The 25,449-nt window shown below is 53.3% G+C and overlaps 2 protein-coding genes across 5 annotated transcripts; both read left to right on the top strand.

Annotated features, from left to right (window-relative positions):
• Nucleotides 1–683: 683 nt before the first annotated feature.
• Nucleotides 684–5,257, top strand: LOC122385140 (Werner syndrome ATP-dependent helicase homolog). Of its 2 annotated transcripts, none has more exons than XM_043373181.1 (2): nucleotides 684–843; nucleotides 1,760–5,257. In XM_043373181.1, exon 2 carries the CDS (start codon nucleotides 1,880–1,882, stop codon nucleotides 5,123–5,125), a length of 3,246 nt encoding a protein of 1,081 aa, XP_043229116.1. In that variant the 5' UTR covers nucleotides 684–843; nucleotides 1,760–1,879; the 3' UTR covers nucleotides 5,126–5,257. The 2 variants fall into 2 exon arrangements, with proteins under 2 accessions (XP_043229116.1, XP_043229115.1); XM_043373180.1 differs by lacking the exon at nucleotides 684–843 and adding an exon at nucleotides 1,046–1,118.
• Nucleotides 5,258–6,247: 990 nt separating this feature from the next.
• LOC122385147 (HBS1-like protein) lies at nucleotides 6,248–25,262 on the top strand. 3 transcript variants are annotated; one of them, XM_043373200.1, is made up of 17 exons: nucleotides 6,401–6,496; nucleotides 7,432–7,500; nucleotides 8,131–8,297; nucleotides 8,605–8,857; nucleotides 9,079–9,183; nucleotides 13,163–13,273; nucleotides 13,485–13,677; nucleotides 14,008–14,096; nucleotides 21,525–21,669; nucleotides 21,955–22,067; nucleotides 22,306–22,422; nucleotides 22,721–22,954; nucleotides 23,281–23,336; nucleotides 23,523–23,643; nucleotides 24,012–24,211; nucleotides 24,494–24,739; nucleotides 25,040–25,262. In XM_043373200.1, exons 2-17 carry the CDS (start codon nucleotides 7,458–7,460, stop codon nucleotides 25,046–25,048), a joined length of 2,202 nt encoding a protein of 733 aa, XP_043229135.1. In that variant the 5' UTR covers nucleotides 6,401–6,496; nucleotides 7,432–7,457; the 3' UTR covers nucleotides 25,049–25,262. The 3 variants fall into 3 exon arrangements, with proteins under 3 accessions (XP_043229134.1, XP_043229136.1, XP_043229135.1); XM_043373199.1 differs by lacking the exon at nucleotides 23,281–23,336 and having other exon boundaries at nucleotides 6,248–6,496; nucleotides 23,467–23,643; XM_043373201.1 differs by lacking the exons at nucleotides 13,163–13,273; nucleotides 13,485–13,677; nucleotides 14,008–14,096; ... (7 more) ...; nucleotides 24,494–24,739; nucleotides 25,040–25,262 and adding an exon at nucleotides 9,431–11,431 and having other exon boundaries at nucleotides 6,257–6,496.
• The last annotated feature ends 187 nt before the right edge of the window (nucleotides 25,263–25,449 follow it).

Below are 25,449 nucleotides of genomic sequence, written 5' to 3'. Positions count from 1 at the left end.
ACTGCAATGCTGTACCTACATGCCCATAGCGCCGTTAGATAACCTGACAGAATAAAGACAGCAGCACTGGCGGACCAGTACGCTTGGGCGGACGGTAGAACCCAACATCCTCGCGGAAATCGTCATCACTCTCCAATTTCCATGCTAAGAACCTCGCTCAGTTCACGCTTGGACAAGAAAAGGCAGGATGATCGGCACACGCTGAGGCTGCACGTAAATCAATCTATCCAAATTCCTTGCCAAATCCGTCCAAGAAGCGCGCCTTGCTTCCTATCGGTCCTCTCAAAACGCATGCGCCGAAACAGACGCTAATCGACCTGGCAACAAACAATCTGTAGCTAGTACAGACTAGTATTGTAGTTTATTTCTCCATAATATACTAAAATCCTTCTAGATCTAGCAGGGATGCCTAAACATCTACCAAAAATAGTGCGAAATGACTACCATTAGGTGCTATTCAAACTAAAAGTACTGCGATTTAGACTGAAAGCAGTGCTAAAGTCCCTTAAATAAGTGTTAAAACTGGTTAGGTGCTAAATGACCCTGTTATACCTCAAATTAACTGGAAATGCCTAGTTTTGCCGAAAATACCACAAAATGACCGGTTTTTAGTGCTGAGAAAATTACCATCCTTTGCTTTTTGAGCCGACAGATTCTGCTCAAGCAGGCTACCAGTACGGGTCATTGAACAGACTGAACGCGACTGCAAAACGCGCGTAAAAATTATAAATACAATGGCTAACTGGCATTTTTACTCTGTTTGCGCTGTTTGCTCAGGATTCCAGGGACGTCATTGCTTGCTTTTTATAGTTTAATTGTTTTCATCCTGAACTCAAATTATAGGTGAGGTAGATACCTACTGGCCATTAACTATTGTATCTTATCCACTTCAACTTCTGACCTAAGTGAAAACCAATTAAATTAAACTTTTTTAGGTTTTCACTCATTTTGATCCACCCACCTATCAATACCTATCAAACATGGAAAGAGAAAGTGCAGAGGATTGGTTATGGTTTAGTAGTTAAATGGCTTTGGCTTACTTTTGATCATGAATGATACACTGAGTGCCGATAAGTATTCCCGCGCATTGCAGACAGCACCTTGGCTGTAGCCCGTAGGTAGGTGGTTAACCTGCGACGAAGACAATATTATTTTTCAAAAGGTTACATTTACCAGTATTTTATATTAACGGTCCAAGGAACTTTGACTCAAATATGCATTTGCTAAGGCTGGTTTCACTGCACATGGATACTAAATGCTATGAAAAGAATGTTACACTCTTTATTAGATTGGGTCTTGGGGTTGGACAAGCTAACAATGGTTCCTGTCTTGGAGTTGTACTTTTAACCTATGCAATACTCATTACTCTTAAGAGTTTAGATGAAAGATGAGAATCCTGTTGAGTCATACCACCTGTCAATTCAAATTATTTGAAGATAAGTTGACTTCTTATAATTCTTATAAATACCACTATGAATGGAACTTAGGTCTTCACTGCTTGGGGCGTGTAATGTTTGTTATGTTACCTAGTGTTTAGGAGTTGCCATTGCAAAGTAAATGCCTCTGATAAGATTTATATCAAGTGAGGACACACTATCTAGTCCTAAAATGAGTAATTTAATGGGTTTGATGTGCTTCATGTTCATCATTAGGTATTGTCTCTTGTCATGAACATACTGGTTGCTGCATCAGAAAGTTCACTGGGGCCAGAAGAGAAAAATGTATCCATTGATTTAACCTTTTTTCTTGTCTGTTCCAGGCACCATGAAGAGTACTTGAATGAGATGCAAGCTGATCACATTTTGAAGTCATATTGTTGAATTAGTCATACTTTCTTGCAAGCCATCACCCTGCTCAGGAGACCACCTTCTTGCAAACCATGGAAGCCAGCTCAGTGAAGCCACCAGAAAGGGAACATTTTGAGACTCTCCAAAAGTTCTTTGGTTATGGACAATTCCGCCCAAAGCAGTGGGAGATTATCTGGAATGTTCTGAATGGTGGGCCCGACCAGCTGGCAGTGATGGCCACCGGCTCGGGCAAGTCGCTCTGCTACCAGTTCCCGGCGGTGCATCGGCGCGGCCTCAGCCTGGTCGTGTCGCCGCTCATCTCGCTGATGGAGGACCAGGTGCTGGCTCTGCAGCTGCTCGGCATCCCCGCCTGTCTGCTGGGCAGCGCCCAGACGCGCCCGGCCGCCGTGCGACAGGAGCTGCGCGAGGGCAAGTACCGCCTGCTCTACGTCAGTCCCGAGTATGCCGTCGAGAACACGGACTTTCTGCGGGAGCTCTCCGACTCTGTCGGCCTGACGATGGTGGCGGTGGATGAGGCGCACTGCGTCAGCCAGTGGGGACACGACTTCAGGTCCTCCTATCGGCGGCTAGACGTACTGCTGAAGGAGCTGCCCAACGTGCCGATGCTGGCCCTCACTGCCACGGCCACACACGACGTGCGGGCAGATATCATCCGGTCACTGGGCCTCAGGGACTGCAAGACGACGGTGACTTCGTTTGACCGGCCGAATCTGTACCTGGAGGTGCGTGCCAAGAGTTCCAGCGCTCTGGGAGACGTCACCTCTCTGATGCAGCGCGTGGGAGGACAGTGGCGATTCGATGGCGCCACCATCATCTACTGTCCCACTCGGAAGGGCACCGAGATCCTACACACCGCACTGCTCAATGCTGGCATTCCATGTGTGATGTATCACGCCGCGATGACTCTCAAAGAACGCAAGGACGCCCACGAACAGTTCGTACGCGACAAGGTGTCCATCATCGTGGCGACTGTGGCGTTCGGCATGGGCATCGACAAGCCGGATGTGCGCAGAATAGTTCACTATGGGGCGTCCCGTGACATCGAGTCCTACTATCAAGAGATCGGCCGCGCTGGTCGCGACGGCCAGCCAGCCGTGTGCACATGCTTCTTCAAGTCGGCCGATTTTGTGGTGCACCGCCACTTTCTGGCAGAGCTCACCTCTCAAAGCTTTAGAGAGCATAGGCTGGAGATGATGAATGGATTTGAGGCACTGCTGAGTGGCGGCAAGTGTCGCAGACGAACTTTGCTGCAGCACTTCGACTCCCAGGCGACGGCCGGCGAACGGGCCGGCTGCTGTGACAACTGCGACAACAAGTACAGCAGCAAGAAGACGTCAAATATGGACGCATCCACGTCAGACGGAGGTCACAACTTCGCCGTGCAGGGAGCCATGCTGCTGGGAGCTGTGAAGCTGATGAATGGTCGCTCGGGACTGAGTACTCCGATATTGTTCCTGCGCGGCTCGTCTAGCAAGAAAGTCTGGGAGTGGCTGAAGACAAAGGAGGGCTATGGATCTGGCAAGGAGTACAGCGAGGCCTTCTGGAAATCTCTCGGCAAGATGCTGATCTTCGAGACGTACCTGGGTGAGCGTGGCGGAGGGCAGCGCGGCCGAGGAGGGGGACAGCGCGGTCGAGGCGGAGGCTCGTCCTTTGTCACAACAATCTACGTCACGCCGAAGGGTGAGGAGTTTCTGAAGGCCTACACACGGAATCCGGCCATCCGCTTGGACCTGGTGCCGACCGGAGACATGCGTGTCGCACAGAAGAAGCCAACCCACTCAGACTTCGCCGAGCTGGACATCCAGTCGGGCAGCCGACAAATGCTGCCGGACCGAGCTCCCAGCTCGAAGCCTGTGTGCGGCGTGGTGCTGGAACCGCCGCCCGATCCCACGGAGCTGAAGTACAGGGGTCAGCTCTACACAGATCTGTTGGCGCTTCGCTCCCGTCTCAGCGACCAGCTGGGCGTCATGCCATACATGGTGGCCAGCAACCGGGCACTGCTGGAGCTGGCACAGCGCCGCCCCACCTCGCTGACTCAACTGGGCAGAGTCGAGGGCTTCACCGACGCCAAGGTGCAAAAGTACGGGTACGAAATCGTGGAGTTGGTGAACAATGCGGCCATCAAGCACAACCTGACGACCAACAACTTCCCCGACAAGATGCCCGATGAGAAGCTCGATTCCGGTGCCGAAGAGGCTTTGTTGCTGCGTCTAAGCGAAACGCAGCGCGAGAGCTACATCCTGACGCAGCATGAGTCACAGAGCCTGGAAGAGGCGGCCGAAAAGAAGGGCGTGAAGCCTTCCACGGTGGTCACGCACCTTTCCGAGGCGATCAAGATCGGTCTTCCGGTAGATCTGTCGCGTCTTGGTGTCGACAATGCCTTGGTGGAGTCGGTGTACCGTGTCGTGCGCAGTCCTGCGATCGGCTCCAACATCAGCCGGCTGGGCCCGATCAAAGAGCAGTGCCCGCCAGAGGTGAGCTGGGACCAGCTGAAGCTGTGTCTGGCGGTCATTTCGCGACTCCACGGCCTCTCCGATGATGGGTCGTCGGCAGCGAGGCCCGCCAACCCCACTCCGTCAGCAGCGGTCGCCCGACCGCCGTCTCCGCCGGATGCGTCCGACTCCGGCTGGATGAGCTCCTCCCGGCCAGTACCCACCACGATTGTGTCGGCCCGCCGGATGAACACCTCCCAGGCCAGACCGACCCGCTACGTGGGCTCTGATCCGCCAGTGGTGGCACCGTGCTCACCGCCGCCCGCCGCCGCGCCTTCTGCACCCCCTGCTGCGACCACGGTCCGCCCGAGCGCCGGTCTGATCGAGGTGGTCGATCCGTTCGGCGACGAGTCAGACCCGGACGAAGCGGAGGTGTCGGCTGCCGAGCAGCTGGCGATGGACGAGCTGAACACCTCAGACCAGAGGCAGAGACTCGTCAGGGAACCGTCGCCGCCACGGTCGCAGCCGGCGTTCCGCTGGGGCACCGCCGGGGCCGACGAGGACGGGGAGGAAGACAGTGTGAAGGAGAAGCCGGAGTCGAGCAAGCCGCTGTGGGGTAGGTTAGACCCGGACGAGGTCAACTCGCGATCGGTGGCCCCTCGTGTCGCGCCGGCGGCCAGTCGAGCTGCGCCAGTGGCCGGTCGTGTGGCACCCAAGATGCCAAAAGTGCGGCCCGCCCGGCTGCTCTCCGCTGACTCCGACTCCGATGGAGAGAAAGAATCATCCCAGGAACGTGCCATGAAGCGAAAGCTACCCTCCTGGCTGACGAGCGGCTCACAGTCCACTGGTACTGGCGTGAAGAAGCGTTCGTTGTTTTCGAAGTAGTGAAGCGCTGTAGTCAGCTGCCAGTGCAAAGTAGCCCATGTTGAGTTTGTTATCATGTTGCGTCATTGTTTGATGTGCATCTTGTGCTTCCTTACCTATGTCAAATATAAATAGTGATATGTTTCTTATACAGTCCTTGCTTCATCCATTCACGGTTATAATTACACGTAGAGGCATGCTGACAGCGACATTGCGACGTACGAACCTGTTTGAATATTTACTTTTGCAGATTCCCCTACGACATCCTCCGTATAGTTGCGGAACGGCAGCAAAGCTCGTGACAAGCACGAAGACACCAGACGTAACTGCAATTGACACTAGCTTATATAACCGCTAATTGCCTTTGCCTTTTGAACTTCTGAGATATAACCGCAAACGTAAATGTGCAAAACCTACCGCTTAATCTCGCGAGAGCCGTACCTAGGATTTAGCCAAGCGGGGGGGGGGGGGGGAGGAGTCCCGGGGGCCTCCTTTCTACAGAGGGCCTCCTCTCTAAAGGGGCCTCCTCTCTACAGAGAGCCTCCTACCTACATGATTACACACAACATAATGCCTTAACTTTTGACAAGTCGTGCTTTGAAGTTTGAAATTTATTTCACCCAGTGCTAGGAAGCATTCATCTGGACTGGTGGTCGCGACTCGCGAAGTACGGTACGGCCGTGTGAAATCTGTCGCTGGCCGCTGGCCGATCCAGAAAGGCGGTCTTGGTCGCTGCAGGGGGAGGGGGAATGCACAAATAGGTTTCTCCAAATTAAAACACGGACTTCGATTAGTTTAAAACAAGCTTTTCCTCGTTAAAGTTGTTAGTTTTTGCTTTATCCTCGAAAAAAACGCAAATTGTCGTCGATTTCGGGCTAGTTGCGGGGACAGGGCATTTGCTTGACCCCAAATGCACCCATGGATCAGACAGCATCGCTGGCGGAGTCTATTGCTTCGTGTGCCACCAATACGATGGAAGTAAGGTAGTTTCGCAACCTTTGAAAACAGCGCGGTGATAAATAGAAAACAGAGCGATGGAAAGAATCTCGTCAAATGCGGGAAGAATATTTATATTCTAGAGACATTTCCGAAAAATATCGCAAAAATATCAAGAGCTTAGTAAATAGCAAGGAAAATAGCATAAAAAATCGTGACTTTTACAAATAATGTACTTTGAAGACCTCATAATACCACAAATTTTTTTATTTATTTTCGACAAAGATTATGACTTCACCCATCATGTCAGAAAACGAGGAAAAAACAATCCAAACATATGGGTGTCAAGCACATTGATAACTAGCTGACAGATGGCGGATGGTGTTGTGATTTCTGTGAATGTAATGTGAATTATGGTTTCCGTTGGTTACGAGTGAAACTGTTATCCATTGAAAGGTAATTCACATGAAAATGGGTGTGCTTCCTTATATAGGCTGTCAAATCGTTAAACTTATTTAGGACTAGGCTCTTGAAGACGGTTTCCTTTCGGTTGGTCGAAAGTGGCGCTTATGAGGCATTTTATAATTTAAGATTTTGAGTATATTTTTTGATAGTTTAAGCTCTTAAGTATATATTATATGCGATAAAGAGTAATTTTTCGTATCTGAGAGGCCTTCAACTCGCTTTCCATCACTTAAAAAGCTGCTGTATAGGATCACTTGGATCTGCCCATCACGACCTATTCACCTTGTGTATCCGCACGGTTAAGTACCTATAGGTACTGCACACTGCACAGCATAGGTACCTATAGGTACTGCACACTGCACAGCATAGGTAGGTACCTTCAAAGTACATCCACAAAGCACAAAATGATTGGAACTGGGAAGTTTTGTCATGTCTTAAATATTTCAGAATGTGGTATTTTGTGTATTTTTTTCTTGTACATTTATGAATTTGTCTTATAATTGGGACTTTTCACTTGCTAATTTTTGTGGTCCTCTTTGGTGTCAGTTTTTTTGTTAGCTGGTTAGCACACTACTAGTTTTCCCATAAATGTTAGTTCATTATGGATGTTTCTTGAGCTCTTATTGGTGGACCACAAAGACTACATGAATTTGACCCAACAGAAGTCAATTAAAAAAAAAAACTTAGTCTGAACCTTTTGATGGGAAGGATTCACAAGGACAGAGCCACCGCTAAGCAAAGCTTGTTGCGGTGACCCTGCCCTCTACCCCCCAATAAATGCCAAGCCAGCAAGCTGGCAGCCAGTTAAATAAAAAAAAAACTAACCAAACAGCGATTATGCATTGGGGTAGAAATTTTCTGAAAAGTCTTCAATGCAGCTAGTATTCAGTATGCCAAATGGCTCACTTATCTCCATCCTTTCACAGGTTTTGACAACGTACGAGCCGGAGCCATGTCACGTCACAGGAATGTGCGAGGCATGAACTATGATGATGGTAAGCAACTTTTACCATTTTATTCATATTGGAAAAATATATGACCCCTTTTTGCTACTGGAAAAAATTTAGTCACTTTGATTTGTTCATCATGTTTGCTGCAACATTATATTTATATTTTCAGCTTAATCTTGATTTCCTTGCATCTTCACAAACAATCACTATGGGTGGCTCTTGTTGTGTATTTTGACTCTAGCTCTGGTTCTGAGTAAAGAGCATTCATGGCTCCTGCTCCAGCTTACTCAAGCTTGGGTACAAATAATACAGCTCTACCAGTTTTTGCTTGGACAGTGTCTTGCCAGTGATCACTTCATATTTTCTGATCTGCTAACATTAACAATTCAGCCTAATCTGGTCAAGATAACTGCCTAATTGTTGTCCATTCTTCTATGGTCAGGCCAGCACCTCAGCTCATCTTTATGATATTCCTAGCAATATAATACAATGCCCCTGTCTATGCAGAAAATATGCAGGCTCTGGCTTCCACGCTGTATCTATGATTATCACCATACATGGGTATCCATCCCCTAAGTGAGCCCATACCTATTTGCTCTACCCACATTATTATGCTCACACCTCCCACCAGCACTCGCTGACCACTCTCTCATTTCTCCCACTGCCATCCCACAGAGTATGATGGCTACTATGACGTGTACGGACACAGCGTGGACGACGAGTACACCATGTCACCGTCTTCTGTGGAGCGCGAGTTCACGTTCGACCGGAGTCGGCAGCAGAACATGGATGCGTTCCTGCGCGGCGCCCCGTCGTCCATTGCCGAGGAGCAGGAGGCAGAGGTGCGGGAACCGACGGCGCTGGAGGTCGGGATGGGAGCGGGCAGGTGTAGGGATGTTCCGAGAAAGCTCGCTTTGGTTTGCCCTCGCTACAACAATGTTGTTGGATGTTTATGCTGTTGTTCTATTGATGCTTATTTATTATCATTGTCATAGCGGGCGTCGAAAGCGTCGAATCGAATTTTTTTCGAACGTTTTTTATACCTAGTTCTGTATTATACTTGAAAAAAACATATGTCTTACTGCCACTGGCTACGCTCTGAAGGTGGTGATTCGTCCTCGTCTCACCCTACCCTTCCCCCTCTATCAGGATTCTGACGGCAGCGGCGGCGCGGGTGCTCACCGCGGGGCCGCCCGTCAGGACTCGTGCGGCCCGCTGGTGCCAGATCACCTGAACAGCGAGCAGCGCGCGCGGCTTCTCTCCTGTCTGGACGCAGTCCGGGACGTGGTCGGCGAGACGGTCTCCGACCACGCCATCGTGCGCGCCGTGCTCAGACACGACTACGACTGCGCCGCGGCGCTAGACGCCATCCTCTCGGACGCCATGGCTGGCATGCCCGGAGGTGGGTGACTCTCGAGCGGGGGACGGCAGGTGGGTGACTCTTGAGCGGGAGGACGGCGTGTGAAGGAGTCATTCGGGGTAGTGCTGATGTGACGCTGGGATGGGGGTACGATACGACAGGCCGGGAGTCTGGGTCTATATGACGGAATAATGGGGAATAAATCGATAGCCAGACAGGTTCTCAAGAAATGCTCCTGCTTTGACCATTCCTCTGCCCACCAGGCCGTCTCTCCCGTCGAGATTCGATGGAGCGGCCTCCCTCAGAGCGCGGCGACACCTCTCCAGTACCTCCAGCAGCGGCGGGAGCAGCCAAAGGACCCCCACCAGGTACGGGCGCGTGGTAGAGCGACGGCTGTGTGATGGGCTGTGTTGATTGTCATGTGTCTAAAGAACGCAGAAACCAGAAATGACGTGTCGACTGTCGGCAATTATGTTTTTGAAGGCGTTGCGTGTCCAAAATTGAACGATGTTTCCTAGACTGGACTTTGCTGTCACTCGTCTAACACTTGTTTCTCCTTTTTCCATGTGTGCTCCCCTGACGGCTGCTGCTGGTATTATTCTTCGGTAAGGTAAGGTTTTGTCCGGCCTTCGTACCCTCGTGATCTGGCGGACAGCTCCCCTCGGTGTTTGACCGCAGATATGTCGAGCCTGGTGACCGATACCAGTAAAATGGCACTGAATAAGATACCACTACCCAATGGTCTGTCTGGTCATAGATCAGGCCTCAAAGCTCCGCCTGGGTTCGCGCCCCTGCCGCAGTCGACCGATTTTGTCAACCCGCCTGGATTATCTTCACTGAAACAAATGGCCGCATCTGCTAGTCATGAAGCCCATGCAGTACCTTCTTTAAAACAGATGTCCGCGTCCTTTGGTACACCGGTTAGCGCAGCACCTTCGCTGAAGCAAATGGCTGAATCAGTTAGTCCAACTGTAAACACGGTGCCTTCTCTGAGGCAAATGGCTTCATCTGTTGATCCAACAACAAGTACTATACCTTCTTTGAAGCAATTGGGTGCATCCATCGGTCCACAGACAAATGCAGTACCTTCCCTTAAGCAAATGGGTGCATCCCTCGATCCCAAGACAAATGCAGTACCCTCCTTGAAGCAAATGGGTGCATCGCTTCGTCCAACAACAAGTACCATACCTTCTTTGAAGCAAATGGGTGCATCCCTTGGTCCACAGGTAAATACAGTACCTTCTCTGAAGCAAATGGGTGCATCCCTTGGGCCACAAGCAAATGCAGTATCTTCCCTGAAGCAAATGGGTGCATCCCTTGGTCCACAGACAAATGCAGTACCTTCTCTGAAGCAAATGGCTGCATCCATTGGTTCACCAGCACAAACGGTACCTTCCCTGAAGCAGATGGCTTCATCGATTGATTCTGAAACAAATGCAATACCCTCTTTGAAGCAAATGGCTGCATCTATTGGCTCCGAATCAAAAGCGATTCCTTCTCTAAAACAAATGGCCTCATCCGTTGGTCCACAGACAAGTACCATACCTTCTCTGAAACAAATGGCTGCCTCTGTTGGTCCTACAAATACCATTCCTTCCCTGAAGCAAATGTCGGCATCTGCTGGTTCATGTGGTCCGCTCCAGACTCGACTACCACCCCATGTCTCCCCGTCACCGGGTCCCTCACCAAGAGACGATGTGATTGACCTGACGGCGGCGCTGCTCCCGGAGCGCCCCACCCGCCCCGCCGAGCCGTCCCCGCCCCCCTCCTCCCCACCGGCGCCGGTGGAGCCCTCCCCTCCCCCTCTGCCGGCCCCCGCGCCTCCCACACCCCTCCCGGTGGCGCCGGCACGGCTCCGCGGCGCCCCCTCGACCCTGGCACTCTGTATGCCGTGTGCGGCCGGACGCCAGCGGCGGCGGATCTTCCACCCCGCCAGCCTGTCGTGGGCTCCAAGTGCGGCGGTGAGGCCGTTCGCCTTCGATACGCCCTCGCCGGATGATCTGGTGCGGGCCAAACAGAGCCAGGTCATCACCAAACGGTGATTGTGGTGGGGATTGCAGAGAACCGGCGGTAAACCGTCGAATTGAAAATCCGCACAAAGCAACAGGACAAGCCATGTTGAGGTTCGCGCTGCTTGGGCATGCGCATTGTCAACGTAGCGAGCAGAAGTAGGGTGGTAACGGTAAGATCTCTGAAGAAAGTGTACTGATGTCAGATGCATGAATTTGGGCTGATAGTGGTCTGAATGATGAAAGGAAAGACTTTGGTAGTTACTCCTAAAACAGCCTGGCTTGTGACTAAGGTATCCTTTTGGATGAAAGTCCGTTCTTCCCGCGCGTGATGTGATGCCAAATGAGTCCAATTTGACTGATAGACATAGGGTTGTACCGCCGCGGTTGTGCCGTTAGGTGCTACACGGCAGAGGTGGATGACTAGACAATATACATGGTGTAGACTGTAGACATATAGAATAGACAATAGACGTAGAACAGACGGGTAGTTCATACTGGTGCTGTACTTGGTCCTGTACCGGATGAACTTTCCAGAGACCGTGCATATGTTGTCTATGTGAGCGCATGTACTGTGAAATGTTGACTGCTCAGGTGCGACCGTGTGCTCCGGGGATGTTTACTTTCAGTGTGTGATGTCTGCTTTGAATTAGGCTGTGGACCGACGTAAAATGACGGTGCTTGTCTATTCACCATATCATGGCTACACATTTTGGTACCCAGCGGCAACGCACCAGACATTTTTCCACGCTGTATCATCTAAAAAAATCAGTCGCACTGTGTCTCCTGGTTTTAACGAACCAGCGAAGTGTATTTTCTGTGAGAGAAGCATACCAATTTGATCGAAACTCTGTAACCAGGTACAAAGCCGATGTGGTGTGAGGAAGTGCACCAAGTCCCGTCAGTGTGGATACTCGATTTTGTGTCTCCCAACGATGCTCGCCTGCGTGTGTTCTGGCTGTATGTAACTTTCAGTACAAATGAGGCGATGGATGGCAATTTTAAAGCACTTTCCCGTATGTTTTCGTATGATTTAGATCGTCACTTGTACGACTAGCTCTAGTATATCCACTGTCATGGTCGACAATAATTGGAAACAGGCTGGTGAAGTGATGTCTCGTTGTGACTTCAGTTATTGGTTAACTGCTTCCTTAAATTTAAGCGAAAATGTATCGGTAATGGGGCTAGTCTAAGCCACTTTTTCTGTAGCGTAATTAAGGTCCGCCCGTCAGTTATTCCCCATCATCTTACTCATTATTGCGACTCGAATCGCTTTTCTATGTGCATCTTGGTCAATTGCACCCGTGCTAAACAAGTACATTCGATAAATTAAGTCATATAAACCTTTTTGCTTGGTGTACGAAGGTCTATGGCGCTGTAGTCCCTATAGTCTGGGTTAAGTTTGACCGGTCTCATCAACTGTTTGTATTTACTTATCAAGTATAGGTACCCTGTCGAACAGGCAGATGCGTGGATCGGTTTGCTGCTTAGTGCCGGTCATGGCTCCTCGCTGCCTGTGTGTCAGTATCCATAGGTATTAGTTGGTAGGTAGGTCCCTGGTCCATACCCTGTTCGGCTGCCGTGCTTGACCTGCGCAGATCACGTACATCGCTCGCGAGACAATAACTATTTTTGTATTCCGACATGCACTCGCGTGGTGCTACTGGTGCGAAATATAAGTGGATTTTACCCGTTTTTGGATATCCGTGAAAAAGAGGTCAGTGGTGGTTTTCCAAATCATCTATGACCCATACTGCCCAGGCGTCTTATAACATTCGCGTCAACCTTTTACTTTAGTGCTCCTACATTCAGGGATGTGTCTTATGGCTTTCGTGATTTTTTTTGTTTTACCAGGAACATGTCATGATTGTGCGGGATTTCAGGGGCCCTTTTCCAAACTTAAGTTATCGATATAGATACCATCGGTACCTATTGCTTGCAAGTGCTGCCATGCCACTAGCCGATTCTTGGTAAGTAAAAGCTTGTTCTTCATTACCTAGGTCACCTCAAACTATGCAAACTGAAAGCCAAAGCCTATGAGCTGCGGCCGCGGACTAGTTTTATGAATGTAGTTGCTGTCCTCGGTTGTCAGTACCGTAGTTATTCATACTCTAGCACGAATAAAATTCCTTTGAACTTCTTATCAATGTGTTGCACCCAGATGTGAGATCACCGCACTTCATCGCGAGTCTCATCTTCTAATCCCGTGATTCTTAAAAAAAAACGTAACTTGTGCAATGGATCGTCCCCTTTCGCCAGGGATCCCGGTACCGTCCCCTGCCCAGCCGATCCAGGCGACCCGCCGTACCATGACCTCCCCCCCCCCCTCCGCCCTCAGGCATCCCGGTACCGTCCCCTGCCCAGCCGATTCAGGCGGCTCAGGGGGGACGTCGACAGCCGCCGCCGGCCCGGGTCGTCGTCGGGTTCGACGAGCGACTCGCCGCACAAGGTGAGGTAGCGCCGCGGTCCTTATCAGGGTCCACTGTTAGCTCCACTGTTACTTTGCGTGACTGTTGAGAAGTTGTATGCTATAGTCTGTTTACATTAGTCGATTTTCTACATTTTCTTTTTGGTTAACGAGAGAATCTTGTCGCCGCTGTTATGCTACAACTACTCCTGAAACATAAAACCTAACAGCTCTCCTTTCTCCAACCCCTCAGCCGAGAAGGACCCGCCGGTCGCCGACTCGGCAGCGGAGGCGGCCGCTCCTTCGGCGGCGCCTCTGCCGGCCGAGGTACGGGAGCTGCGGGCCGCTGCCGGTGGAAGGTCCAGCTCCACGTCACCAATGTCCTCCCGACGACAGTCGCCGGCGCCGGCGGCCGACGGAGCCACGCCGGCCAAAACGCCAGCCAGGTGCGGTGAGCGGGGTGTGATGACTGCAGAACAGAGCCTGACGTTACACTATTGCTTGAGCTTGGCTGATTTGAGTCAGACTGACCAGAATGAAACTTAGATAGCCAGATTTGGTAGAACGGACCTGGCCTTACACGAGCTGTTTTACGCTGACCTGATCAGCTAAGTTGACATGACATGTCAACCTGAGCTGAATAGAATTGCACGGAAATTGCTGCGAGCTATCATGCTCCTGATTGATGTTGCTGCACGAAATAAGCCATTCCCCGACCCTGACCCACCGATGTCTTGTCAGGACACTGACCTCCTCTCTGATCGCTCGTTTCTCAGAACACGGGACGCCCGGGCAGAGTACGACAAGGAGCGGGCAGACAGCAAGCAGCTCATCAACATGGTGGTTATCGGACACGTAGACGCCGGTAAGAAAATAGGAGCATCAAAATATCGCGTAATGCCCTGTATGTATACCGTAAGACATGTGTTTTTAATAAAACATTCGGTGTTGGTGGTGTTGAAATTCAACATACTGTTATGTTCTCCGCCAGTGGCGGGAAAGAGAGAGATTCCGAGCGAATGCTTTATTGGTAATGTAATGCGGAATAAGTAACAATTATAGCTGAACAAAACAAATACATACCCCACTCGGGTCGCCGCCCGATCTGCCACCCGCTTAGCCCGAGGATGGCAGGGACGAGTGACGGGATCACTCGTGCCGGGAGAGGAAGCAGCGCGTGACCGGATCACGCGGCTGCCAGGACAGGACTGCCCCTCCGCGCTGCGGCCGGCTCGGCGTCAGCGCGGTCGGGTCGAGGTCAGGGAGGGCTGGCGCACGGGGGTTCGCCCGGCGGACGGGAGGGCTGGCACCCGGGGGTTCGCCCGGCGGGCGGGAGCCATGGCATGGCACCGCGCGGCAGGCACACGACAGGCACAGCGAGATACACACTCGCGATAGTTAACACACATAACACTATCCCCTCCCTCTGATTTGTTTCGACCCGAAAAAAAGACACGTACATAACATCGTTCACAGATATATGACATAGTTCACAGAACGCACTCAGCACGGCCAACACCGAGTCACCCAGCCGCGTGCAGCACGAGCCACTTGGGGAACTTCTCCACATCTGCCACCTTCCTATACCCTTCTGGGCTCAGGTGGATCCGATCGTCGCGGAACCAATCCCCGCACTCCTCCGTGACGAGGTGTCGCGACCTCCGGCCCAGCTTCTTCGTTAGGGCCTTGCCCACGCTCACGAAGTCATCCTCGCCGACCGCCTCTTTCACCTTCCGGTCGACTTTGTAGGCGGCCGTCTGCTCCCACGGCAGGGTGATGTCATAGGCGATCCTCGGCAGGGGCCCGATCACCGTTACCGACGCTGATGACGCCCTGGCGAGCGCGATGGTCTCGGCGATGCACCGCTCCAGGACGGCGACGCGCGATGCCGTCATCGTAAGAAAAAGGTTCCGGCCGGTGCCGCGCTCGTAGCCGTCATTGCCGCTGAGCCACATTACGATCGACCCCAGCGACAGCCCGAACAACACGGCGAACCGCCTCCATTCGTCCACGTAGTCCTGGAACGTGAAGCGGAGGCGGCTCCACGTTTCGCCGCCCTTGGCCTTGCTGTAGATGATGTCGGCGCCGACGATGTCCATCAGCGAGTTTCGGGCGATGCTACAGCCGACCAGCAGGTGAACTCTTCCGGAGGGGGCCGGGGCTCGGAGCGGGGCCCGTTTCCGGGATGATCCCGCTCCGCCCGCTTCGGGAGATGCGGGTCTCTTGGCCGGGCGCTCCAGAGGGTGGTATTCGGCCAGCCAGTCTCCCGCCTCCGGATCGTCCAACTCGAGCACATCCATAGCTGGGCGTGATCAGCAATCCTGCTGAGCACATGAGCAGAGGGGCGTTAGCACATTGCACCTTAGCAGAGTACAGAGGACGAACGATTCTGACGTACATTACAAATAACCTAACACATTGGCACATTTACAAACCCGAAACATTGCGATTCACTGTTAACCCTGAATGATAGCGACCACTATGAATAGGTTAGGAAGTCGGGGGGTGTGCGCCGGCGTCCCGAACGGCGCCGACCCACAGTGCCCCCCACACCAGCACCATGACCATGACCAACGGCGGCCGCCGACAGTCGGCGAGTCTCGTCCGAGGCCGGACCCGGTCCAACAGTGGGGCCATCCCGAATGGTCCCGCCCGGCGCACGGGCCACACCGAGAGCAGGGAAGATCCCACTCTCCCTGCGGTCAGCCGCCGGATCCGGATCCATGTCGTCATCGGGAGACCCAGGGCGCGGAGAGGTTTGGTTCCCATGTACATGTGCCCCATCGACTCGATGAAGTTCATCTGTCCAAGACAACTTCGGCTGACCCTTCATTCGCCACAGACGATTGAAATGGACAACCTTACATGCGGTTTTTCCTGATGCGCGTATCCGGTACGTGACGGCAGAGAGCACCTTCACGACGGTATACGGACCTTCCCAGGGAGATGAGAACTTCGGGCTCTGGCCCTTCTTTCGCCGCGGATTGTATAGCCAAACCTGGTCCCCCTCTATATACTGGTTTGCAGTAGCCTTTGCATCCTTCCTCCGCTTCATCGTCTCAGCTGACATTTTCAGGTTGTTTGCCACTGTGAAACGGATTTCGGACATGTGGTCTCGCAAGTTTCTGGCAAACTCAGTGGTCGTGTGCACGTCTCCCTGACTGTCCGGTGGTCTCTCCATCAGCATGTCCAGAGGGAGGTTGAGATCACGACCCAACATCAGCTGAGCAGGGGTGTACCCCGTGGCTTCATGTTCCGCTGACCGGTATGCCATAAGTATGGTCGGAATGTATTTGTCCCAATCGGTTTGTCCATGGCGACAGCGCTTCGCGATTTCCTGAACCAGAGTCCGGTTGAACCTCTCAACCATGCCATCTGATTCCGGATGCATCGGGGTGGTGCGAGTCTTGCGGATACCGAGAAGTTCACAGCATTCCTTGATGATGGTGCTTTCGAAATTTCGGCCCTGGTCGGAGTGCAACTCACGTGGAACGCCAAATCTGCTGAAGAATTCGTCGACCAGGGCATGTGCGACAGTCACAGCCTCCTGGTTGGGAAGAGGAAATACTTCAGGCCACTTGGTGAAGTAATCGATCACCACGAGCACATACCGATTTCCGGAGGCTGATACTGGGAAAGGCCCGGCAATGTCCATCGCAACCCGCTCCATGGGTGCGCCAACCGAGACGATTTGCAGCGGTGCTTGCGGCGCGCTTTGGGGTCCCTTCTTGGCTGTGCAAGCTTCGCATACGCGACACCACTCGCCGACGTCCCGGCGCATGCCAATCCAGTAGAACCGCTTCCTCAAGCGCTGGAGTGTCTTCTTGATGCCAAAATGACTCGAGGATATCGAGCCATGTGCCTCGGACATTACAGCATCTCTCAGGCCCCTAGGTAGCACATACAGCCAAGAAGTCGTTGAACCATCGGGTGACTCCCATCGTCTCCACATGATGCCCTCGGAAAATCTCAGCATCTCCCACTGGGCCCAGTACCTCTTTGCAACAGGACTCCAAGAAGAGGCGTCTTCCCATGCTGGTTTGTCAGAACTGCGCTCCAGACAAGCGACTACTGGAGCAATATCTGGGTCTTCTCGCTGTTGCGTTCCAACGTCTGCCAAGGTTCCAACTGTTGGAAGCACAGAAGAAACTCGACATGTGTTTTCGACATCCGCTTCTCGGCGAGAGCAGTACCGACAATCTGCCTCGCATGGTCGTCTACTCAACGCGTCGGCATTCACATGTCTTTGACCGGGTCGGTGTACCACGCTGTACTGATACTGGTCGAGACGTCCCAACCAACGCGCCAGCTGGCCTTCAGGATCCTTGAGCTTCCGCAGCCATTGAAGGGCAGAATGGTCGGATCGAACTGTAAACTTGGCCCCGTACAAGTACGGATGAAACTGGCGTACAGAGTCAACGACAGCAAGGAGCTCCTTTCGAGTGGTGCAGTAGTTACGCTCCGTCGCCGATAGGGATCTGCTGTAGTAGGTCACCACTCGCTCTTCTCCGCCAATCATCTGGGAGAGAACTGCTCCTATGCCATGATCACTCGCGTCAGCATCCAGAACGAATGGTTGCTGAGGGTCTGGATACTGGAGGACAGGCGAGTGAGCCAAAGCCGTTTTTAAGCTCACAAACGCCTCTTGACACTGCGCGGACCACTTGAATCGTTGTCCGCCCTTCAGTAAGGCGTGGAGCGGCTCAGCAATGGTGGCGTAGTTCCGGACAAACTTTCGGTAGTACGAACAAAAGCCAAGGAAACTGCGGAGTTCCTTGACATTCCGAGGCACTGGCCATGCTTCGACGGCTTTGGTCTTCTCTGGGTCAGTTTTTACACCGTCTGCGCTTACGATGTGACCAAGAAACGGAACTTCGGTGCGGAACAGCGCACATTTCTTGGGATTCAACTTCAGTTGAGACTGTCGAAGGCGAAGAAAGACCTGACGGAGACGTGTCATTTTTTCTTCAAATGACCTGCCGAACACGATGATGTCATCCAAGTAGACCAGGGCCGACTGCCAATGCAAACCCGCCAACACGCTGTCCATCAGTCGTTCAAACGTCGCAGGCGCATTGCACAAGCCGAATGGCATGACACGCCATTGCCATAGGCCGTTGCTGCACGAGAAGGCAGTCTTTGGTCGGTCTGACTCGGAAAGAGCGATCTGGTGATACCCTGATTTGAGGTCAAGAGTTGAGAACCACGTCGATCCCGAAAGCGCATCCAGAGTTGCGTCTATTCGGGGTAGTGGATAGGTATCTTTGATCGTGGCGGCATTGAGCAGTCTATAGTCCACGCAGCAGCGCAACGAGCCGTCTTTTTTCTTCACGAAGACCAGTGCCGAGGACCACGGACTTTTGGATGGCTCAATGAGGCCTTGTCGTTTCAGCTTCCCAATGGTTTCCTCCGCTTCTTGTCGCTTGTGGATGGGAATGCGACGTGGTGGCACTTTCACTGGGCGACTGTCACCGGTATTTATGGTGTGCTCCACCAGGTTTGTTTGTCCCAAGTCGTCATCACCGGACGAAAACACATCAGAAAAGTCATCGATCAGCCGCGACACGTCAGCACCCTGCTCTCCCGACAGTCCGACAGATGATCTGTCGAGAAGCTCTCGCAGGTGCTCGAGTCTCGGACGATGGTGGTGAGACTGGGCACCGACCTGCGCGGCCGAGTTGTGGTTGAGATCCACTTGCTCGCAACTTCCTATTGCTCGTCCCGCGCGAATACGAAAAGGTCGCCGCGACATGTTGGCCACCACCACTCCGACGGATCTAGCATCTGGGTCGATGATAGTGCGGCCTATTATCAACTCGGATCGCGGGACAGATCCCGCATCCACGAGAACCGGTGATCCTGGACTCGGCCCCACGGGCTTACAACGGACTAACCGTTGGACACCGGGCTCGATAGTCACCGCTTCCAAGACTCGCACTCTCATTGCTCTGACCGGACCGTCACTGGATCCGCGTTCAGACTTGGGGGACATTGGAATATGTCCGCCAGCCAGATGAAGCAAGTTCTTTTCGAAGTTCAGGACACAGTGGTTTTTCTGCAGAAAATCCAAACCCAGGATGACTGGATCGCTGAGCTCGTCGGCAACGAACACAGTTTGGCGGTAGTCATGACCATCGATTCTGAGACACACCTCTTTGGGGCCATACAAATCGGTACGCCGACCCGTGACGTCTGCAAGACCACTGGGGATTTCCCGTAGTTCTGATCTGCTCAAAACGTCTCTGCGTACCAGCGTGCGATTTGCACCAGAGTCAACGACGAACCACGTGCAGTGTCCGTCCACAGCACCCCGAATCTGCACGCTATCACTACCACTTGAACCACGGAAAATTGCCACAGGGGGAGTCTTGTGTGCTGACTGGACCAACCGTTGCTCCACACAGTAGGTCCCGACTAGTTTTCCGGAGCATTTCTGCTGAGCACCCTGGGACAGTCACGACGGATGTGGCCCCTCTCACCACAGCTCCAGCAGGCACCTGGGGTTCCCGATCCCCAGGCTCCTCGCCCACGCCCACGGCCACGGCTGCGACCAGCTGGAACGCGGTTGAGATCCCGTTTCAGCTCACCGAGCGAGTGCAGGATCTGCCGAAGGGCGTCCGCCGTACATGGGGCATCAGAAGCCCGTGATTCCCCGGGTAGCTCATTCTCTGCGGCTGTGCCTGCACGAACAAACACTGAGCCACCAGACGCTTCGGTCCGGGAGGGCCTCACCGAGCGTCGAATGGCATCTATCTCAACAGCATGAGCGAGTGCCTCCTGAAGAGACGCAGGGCGGCCCTGCCTGACGGCAACCTGAAGATCAACATCATTTAATGCATCGACAAAATGGTCGCAGGCCAGCGAGTCTCTCAGTTCCTGGACCGCTGTAGGGTAAGCCATTGCCACCAGGCGCTCCACATCTCGAGCTAGAGATGGCAGTGTCTCGCCAACACCTCGAGTTCGGCGCCGGAGCTGTGAACGAAACCACGGCTCCTGCTGCGTGACGCCAAAGCGGCCCTCCAGCGATGCCACCAGCCTCCGATAGTCCGCTCGGTCTGCATCAGGGAGATGCGAGAACACTTCGAGAGCCGAGTCTCTGAGACAGGCCACTAACTCGCCCCGCTTTTCAGCGGATGACCAGCCATGGCCATCGGCAACTGACTCGAACTGGATGATAAAGGAACGCCAAGGAGTGGAACCATCAAACTCTTGCGGCTTTGCGAACCGCCGTCCAACAGTATCACCCTGTGTGGACCGTGTGGACTTGATGGGACCGGCTCGAAGATCGGCGGTGGTGCCGATTGGATCATCGAGCGTCGTTTGATTTTTGCAGACCGGTGCAGATGAGAGAGCGTCTGGAGCGACACACAGCTCGACCATTTTTTCTTCCATGGCGGTGACCCGAGAAGCCTGATCTCCCAGCGCCTGACTGAACGCCTGCAGCGTAGAATTTAACGCATTTAGGGTGGACATGACTGAGGGCGAGTCCGCTATGGCTGCTGCGGCTGCTTCCTCGAGAGCAGTGCCAGCGTCCGCACCATCTGACTTTTGGCCGGCAGTATCGACCTTATGACCATCAAAATCAGTGATATTTGGATCCCCAATATTCAGAGGATGTTCCTGTTCATCTTTTTCCAGGGATTTAGACATAATTGTACCAGACCGAGTTGCAATAGGCATTACAGGTTTCAGAGTAAAATATCCAGGCAATGGGAACAGTTACTTTGATTTCTGACACCAATGTTATGTTCTCCGCCAGTGGCGGGAAAGAGAGAGATTCCGAGCGAATGCTTTATTGGTAATGTAATGCGGAATAAGTAACAATTATAGCTGAACAAAACAAATACATACCCCACTCGGGTCGCCGCCCGATCTGCCACCCGCTTAGCCCGAGGATGGCAGGGACGAGTGACGGGATCACTCGTGCCGGGAGAGGAAGCAGCGCGTGACCGGATCACGCGGCTGCCAGGACAGGACTGCCCCTCCGCGCTGCGGCCGGCTCGGCGTCAGCGCGGTCGGGTCGAGGTCAGGGAGGGCTGGCGCACGGGGGTTCGCCCGGCGGACGGGAGGGCTGGCACCCGGGGGTTCGCCCGGCGGGCGGGAGCCATGGCATGGCACCGCGCGGCAGGCACACGACAGGCACAGCGAGATACACACTCGCGATAGTTAACACACATAACAATACCTTTCAGTTCTCTTTGCTGTTCCGTACTTACCTCAATGGCGGGCTTACTCAGAGACTGTGCCGAAAATGTTTATGAATGTTCACGTCTTGTATGCCGTCTTTTCTCAGGGAAATCGACGTTGATGGGGCATCTATTATATCAACTGGGCTGTGTTAATAAAAAAGTCATGCACAAATATGAAACGGAGAGCAAGAAGATCGGTAAACAGTCGTTCAAGTTTGCGTGGGTGCTCGACGAAACTGGAGAGGAGAGGTGAGCAAACGTTCCATAGCGTCTGCATGCCAGTCCGCTAGTTACCCCAGCTTCATTTGTTGTCACTCTACTATCCGGTGTATCTAGTGATATTAGCGCACATATTCAAAAGCCAGCGTTCGATCACTATATAACGGAACGAGCTAGGGCTGCATGCATATGTAGACGTTGCACAATAATTAAACGGCGCGAGCCATATGAAGCTTAAGCACCGCTTTGTGAGTGTTAACTTTTCTATCAGAGAAGCCGAGAACTGACCCTCCATCATATTTTTTTTTTTTTCAGAACGCGTGGTATCACCATGGACGTTGCGCACTTCAAGTTCGAGACGCCTCAGAAGACAGTGACTCTGCTGGATGCGCCCGGCCACAAGGACTTTATCCCCAACATGATCACCGGTCAGTGACCGCATGCTATCGTGCGTGGAACATCGTTTTGATACCCGATGCAATAATCGTTGCTTGACATGCATTACTCAGAAGGACCTAAAAATGTAGGTAGGTAACTGACGACAGCTAGGGAGGATTTCCATCAAATCAGTTCTACCCTTTACTTGACCTCAATCGTTGACCTTGAACTGACTGAGTCGTCTTTGTGACCGTGACCCCACCTGACCTCGTTTCCCTCCCGACACAGGCGCGGCGGCGGCCGATGTGGCTGTGCTCGTGGTAAACGCCACCAAAGGAGAGTTCGAGACGGGTTTCGAGTCGGGCGGCCAGACCCGCGAGCACGCCATCCTGGTCCGGTCACTCGGTGAGTGATTGGAGGGGGGACATAGAGATCAGTGTATCGATCGGTGGACAGTCTCTGTAGAGTGTAGAATGAATATTGGTGGATCGTGCGAGTATGAATACTGAACACAATCAGGTAGTATCGTGCATAGGTTTCACAATTCACATTGATATTTTTTCGTGGGACTAAACAAGCTGGACAGCTGGTTTAGCGAAATTTGCATTCGTTTCCTTTGGACTATGGTTCCTCTCTGACCCCCCTATGACTTCCTCTGACTTCCACTCTGACCCCTCCCCCTTCCGACTCCCTCCGCCCTCAGGAGTGAGTCAGCTGGCGATTGCCGTCAACAAGCTGGACACGGTGGGCTGGAGCCAGGCGCGGTTTGACGAGATCCGCGGCCGGCTCGGCACCTTCCTGCGCTCTGTGGGGTTCCGGGAGAGTGAGCTGCGGTACGTGCCGTGCTCGGGTCTGACGGGGGAGAACCTCACCCAGCCGGCGCAGGAGGCGGCGCTCACCGCCTGGTACAGCGGGCCCACACTGCTGCAGGTCATCGGTGAGTGACTGGATGGGTGGAAGGTGGGGACGCGATCGGTGGGGTGTTAGACAGGTGACACCAAGTGTACCTATGTGGAAGTCGTGACATGAGAACGGGATTTACTTCAGGGATAGAACTCGTGGATGAGTCGCAAAGATGAGGTTAGGGCCTAGTGGACGGTTCCCTGCACATCATATGTGCTGATGAGAACTACTGGTTCCGTGAACTATACCGACTTTGTAAACCTTACAGACTCGTTCCCGGCCCCGGAGCGGGCGGTGGACCGGCCGCTCCGGCTGGTCGTATAGTTCCCTGTAGTAACATCTCACTCCCCCTCCCCTCAGACTCGTTCCCGGCCCCGGAGCGGGCGGTGGACCGGCCGCTGCGGCTGTTCGTCCAGGACGTCCCTCTATAACGCCCCTCCCTCCCTACCACAGACTCGTTCCCGGCGCCGGAGCGGGCGGTGGACCGGCCGCTGCGGCTGTTCGTCCAGGACGTCCCTCTATAACACCCCTCCCTCCCTACCACAGACTCGTTCCCGGCGCCGGAGCGGGCGGTGGACCGGCCGCTCCGGCTGTTTGTACAGGACGTGTTCAAAGGCCAGCAGCAGTCGGCGCTCAGCATGGCCGGAAGAATTGATGCCGGCATGCTGCAGGTGGCCGATAAGGTCACCGTGATGCCTCACGGGGAGACGGCCACCGTGAAAGGTCAGTGACCGGTCATTGTGGCGGGGAGAGGACGTAAAGGGGTTGCCGTGGTGGGAAATTGAAGGGCAAGCAGCGCTATGTTGGTGGCCGTAGTGGGCAGCACGGGAGGGCAGGGGACGGCGGCCAGGTCATCCTGTCGGTCATTCCGGTCTTTTCTTTGTCGGCCTACGAGGATTGTATGTTCATTTTGGCTTTAAAGCCACTGCATGCTGTTCAGTCATTCATGATTGCTCAATTTTCGCTTACTTTTCCTTCAGCCTGAGTTGACAGTAAATAAAACCGATGTGCCGGTATTGTTTTAGTCACTTTCTCCGAACTGATTTGATTGCTTGCAGCTCACCGCCTGACCCCTCCCCCCATCTTTACAGGTATTTCCATTGACGAGATGCCGGTGCAGTCGGCGTTCGCCGGGGACCACGTGACGGTCACGCTGTCCGGAGTGGACCCGCAGAGTCAGACGGTCGGCGTGGTGCTCTGTGACCCCGGTCAGCCGGTCAAGGTCACCACCAAGGTGCAGGCGCGCATCGTCATCTTCAGTATTGACCTGCCCATCACTAAAGGGTATCAGGTGTGTTGGGAAAGGGGAGCAGCTCGGGAAGGTCGTATACGTGTATGGGATGGTGTCAGTCATTGTTCGAATGAATTTCAGTCACTGGTACGTTGTATCGGAGATCAAGTCGAATTGTTATTTTGTATCGCCATATACCGTTTACAGAGGCATACAGACGCCTATGCTATCGCCCCTTTTCTTCCCGACGAGGAGCGCACCCGGTAACTTGAACTGCCCTCATATGTGATGACCGGTGCAACATGTATTTCCATCCGTTGACATGTATTTCCGCTCCCTCAGGTGGTGGTCCACTACCAGTCGGTCAGCGAGCCGGCCACCATCACCCGGCTGGTGTGTCAGCTGCACCGCTCCTCCGGGGAAGTGCTCAAACAGAAGCCGCGCTGTCTGCCCGGAAACAGCAGCGCCGACGTCATCATCACCTTCCAGCGACCCGTCTGCGTGGAGCTCTATAAGGACTTCCGGGACTACGGCCGGCTGATGCTGCGGGTGGCGGGGCACACGGTGGCAGCCGGACTCATCACCGAGGTGAGTCTAGGGAGGCGTGTTTTTGGACCTGATGGTGGGTGAGGTATGATATTGCATCGTGTGTTGTCGGCGTTGCCGGGCCTTCAGAGTGGAGGTGGGCGTGAGTTCTGGCCCGACAATGATGGTGACTTGTTTGATGGCACCAAACGGTGACAACCACGCTCACATTTCACAAAAGAATCGGATTTACACTTATTCGTTCATAAAACTCACTCGCTTCTCCGTGTACCCTTTCTCACCGACCCCAAGTGTTATTTCGGGTGTCTAACCAACCGGGCCGTGCCCGCCGTCTGTCGCCAGGTAAAATGATGCGGCCCCGCGCCGCTCGCTCCGGCTAGGTGAATCGGATCGAATGGAAGCGGGGACGCGACTGGGCGGCCCTTTGGGAACCTATTTATATAATGTCGGGGGGCCGCGGAGGCGCCGGACGGGCGGGCGGCCTGGCTGTCTGTCTGCCGTGGTGCGGTGCTGATCTGGTTTTGTTGATATTGTATATTGCCTTAAAATATACACAGAGCTTTTATCATCTCGTTTTGTGAGGTGGGGGCTGGTTGGAACTTGGGTCTACCAGAGGTGTTGCGTCTTGTCGTACATCTTCATCTTCGGTGTTGGAATTTCAAGTCTCACACGAAACAAAGTTACGAATTATTCAACCGATCACACCTATTTGTAATATCTTGTTCAAGAATCGTTTTGCTCGATAGTGGGCG

The sequence above is a fragment of the Amphibalanus amphitrite genome, unplaced genomic scaffold, assembly GCF_019059575.1.
Source record: "Amphibalanus amphitrite isolate SeventyFive unplaced genomic scaffold, NRLGWU_Aamphi_draft 000210F_arrow, whole genome shotgun sequence".
NCBI classification, from domain to species: Eukaryota; Metazoa; Arthropoda; class Thecostraca; order Balanomorpha; family Balanidae; genus Amphibalanus; species Amphibalanus amphitrite.
Note: the sequence above shows the minus strand (reverse complement) of the source record. Positions and strands in the feature narration are given on the sequence as shown.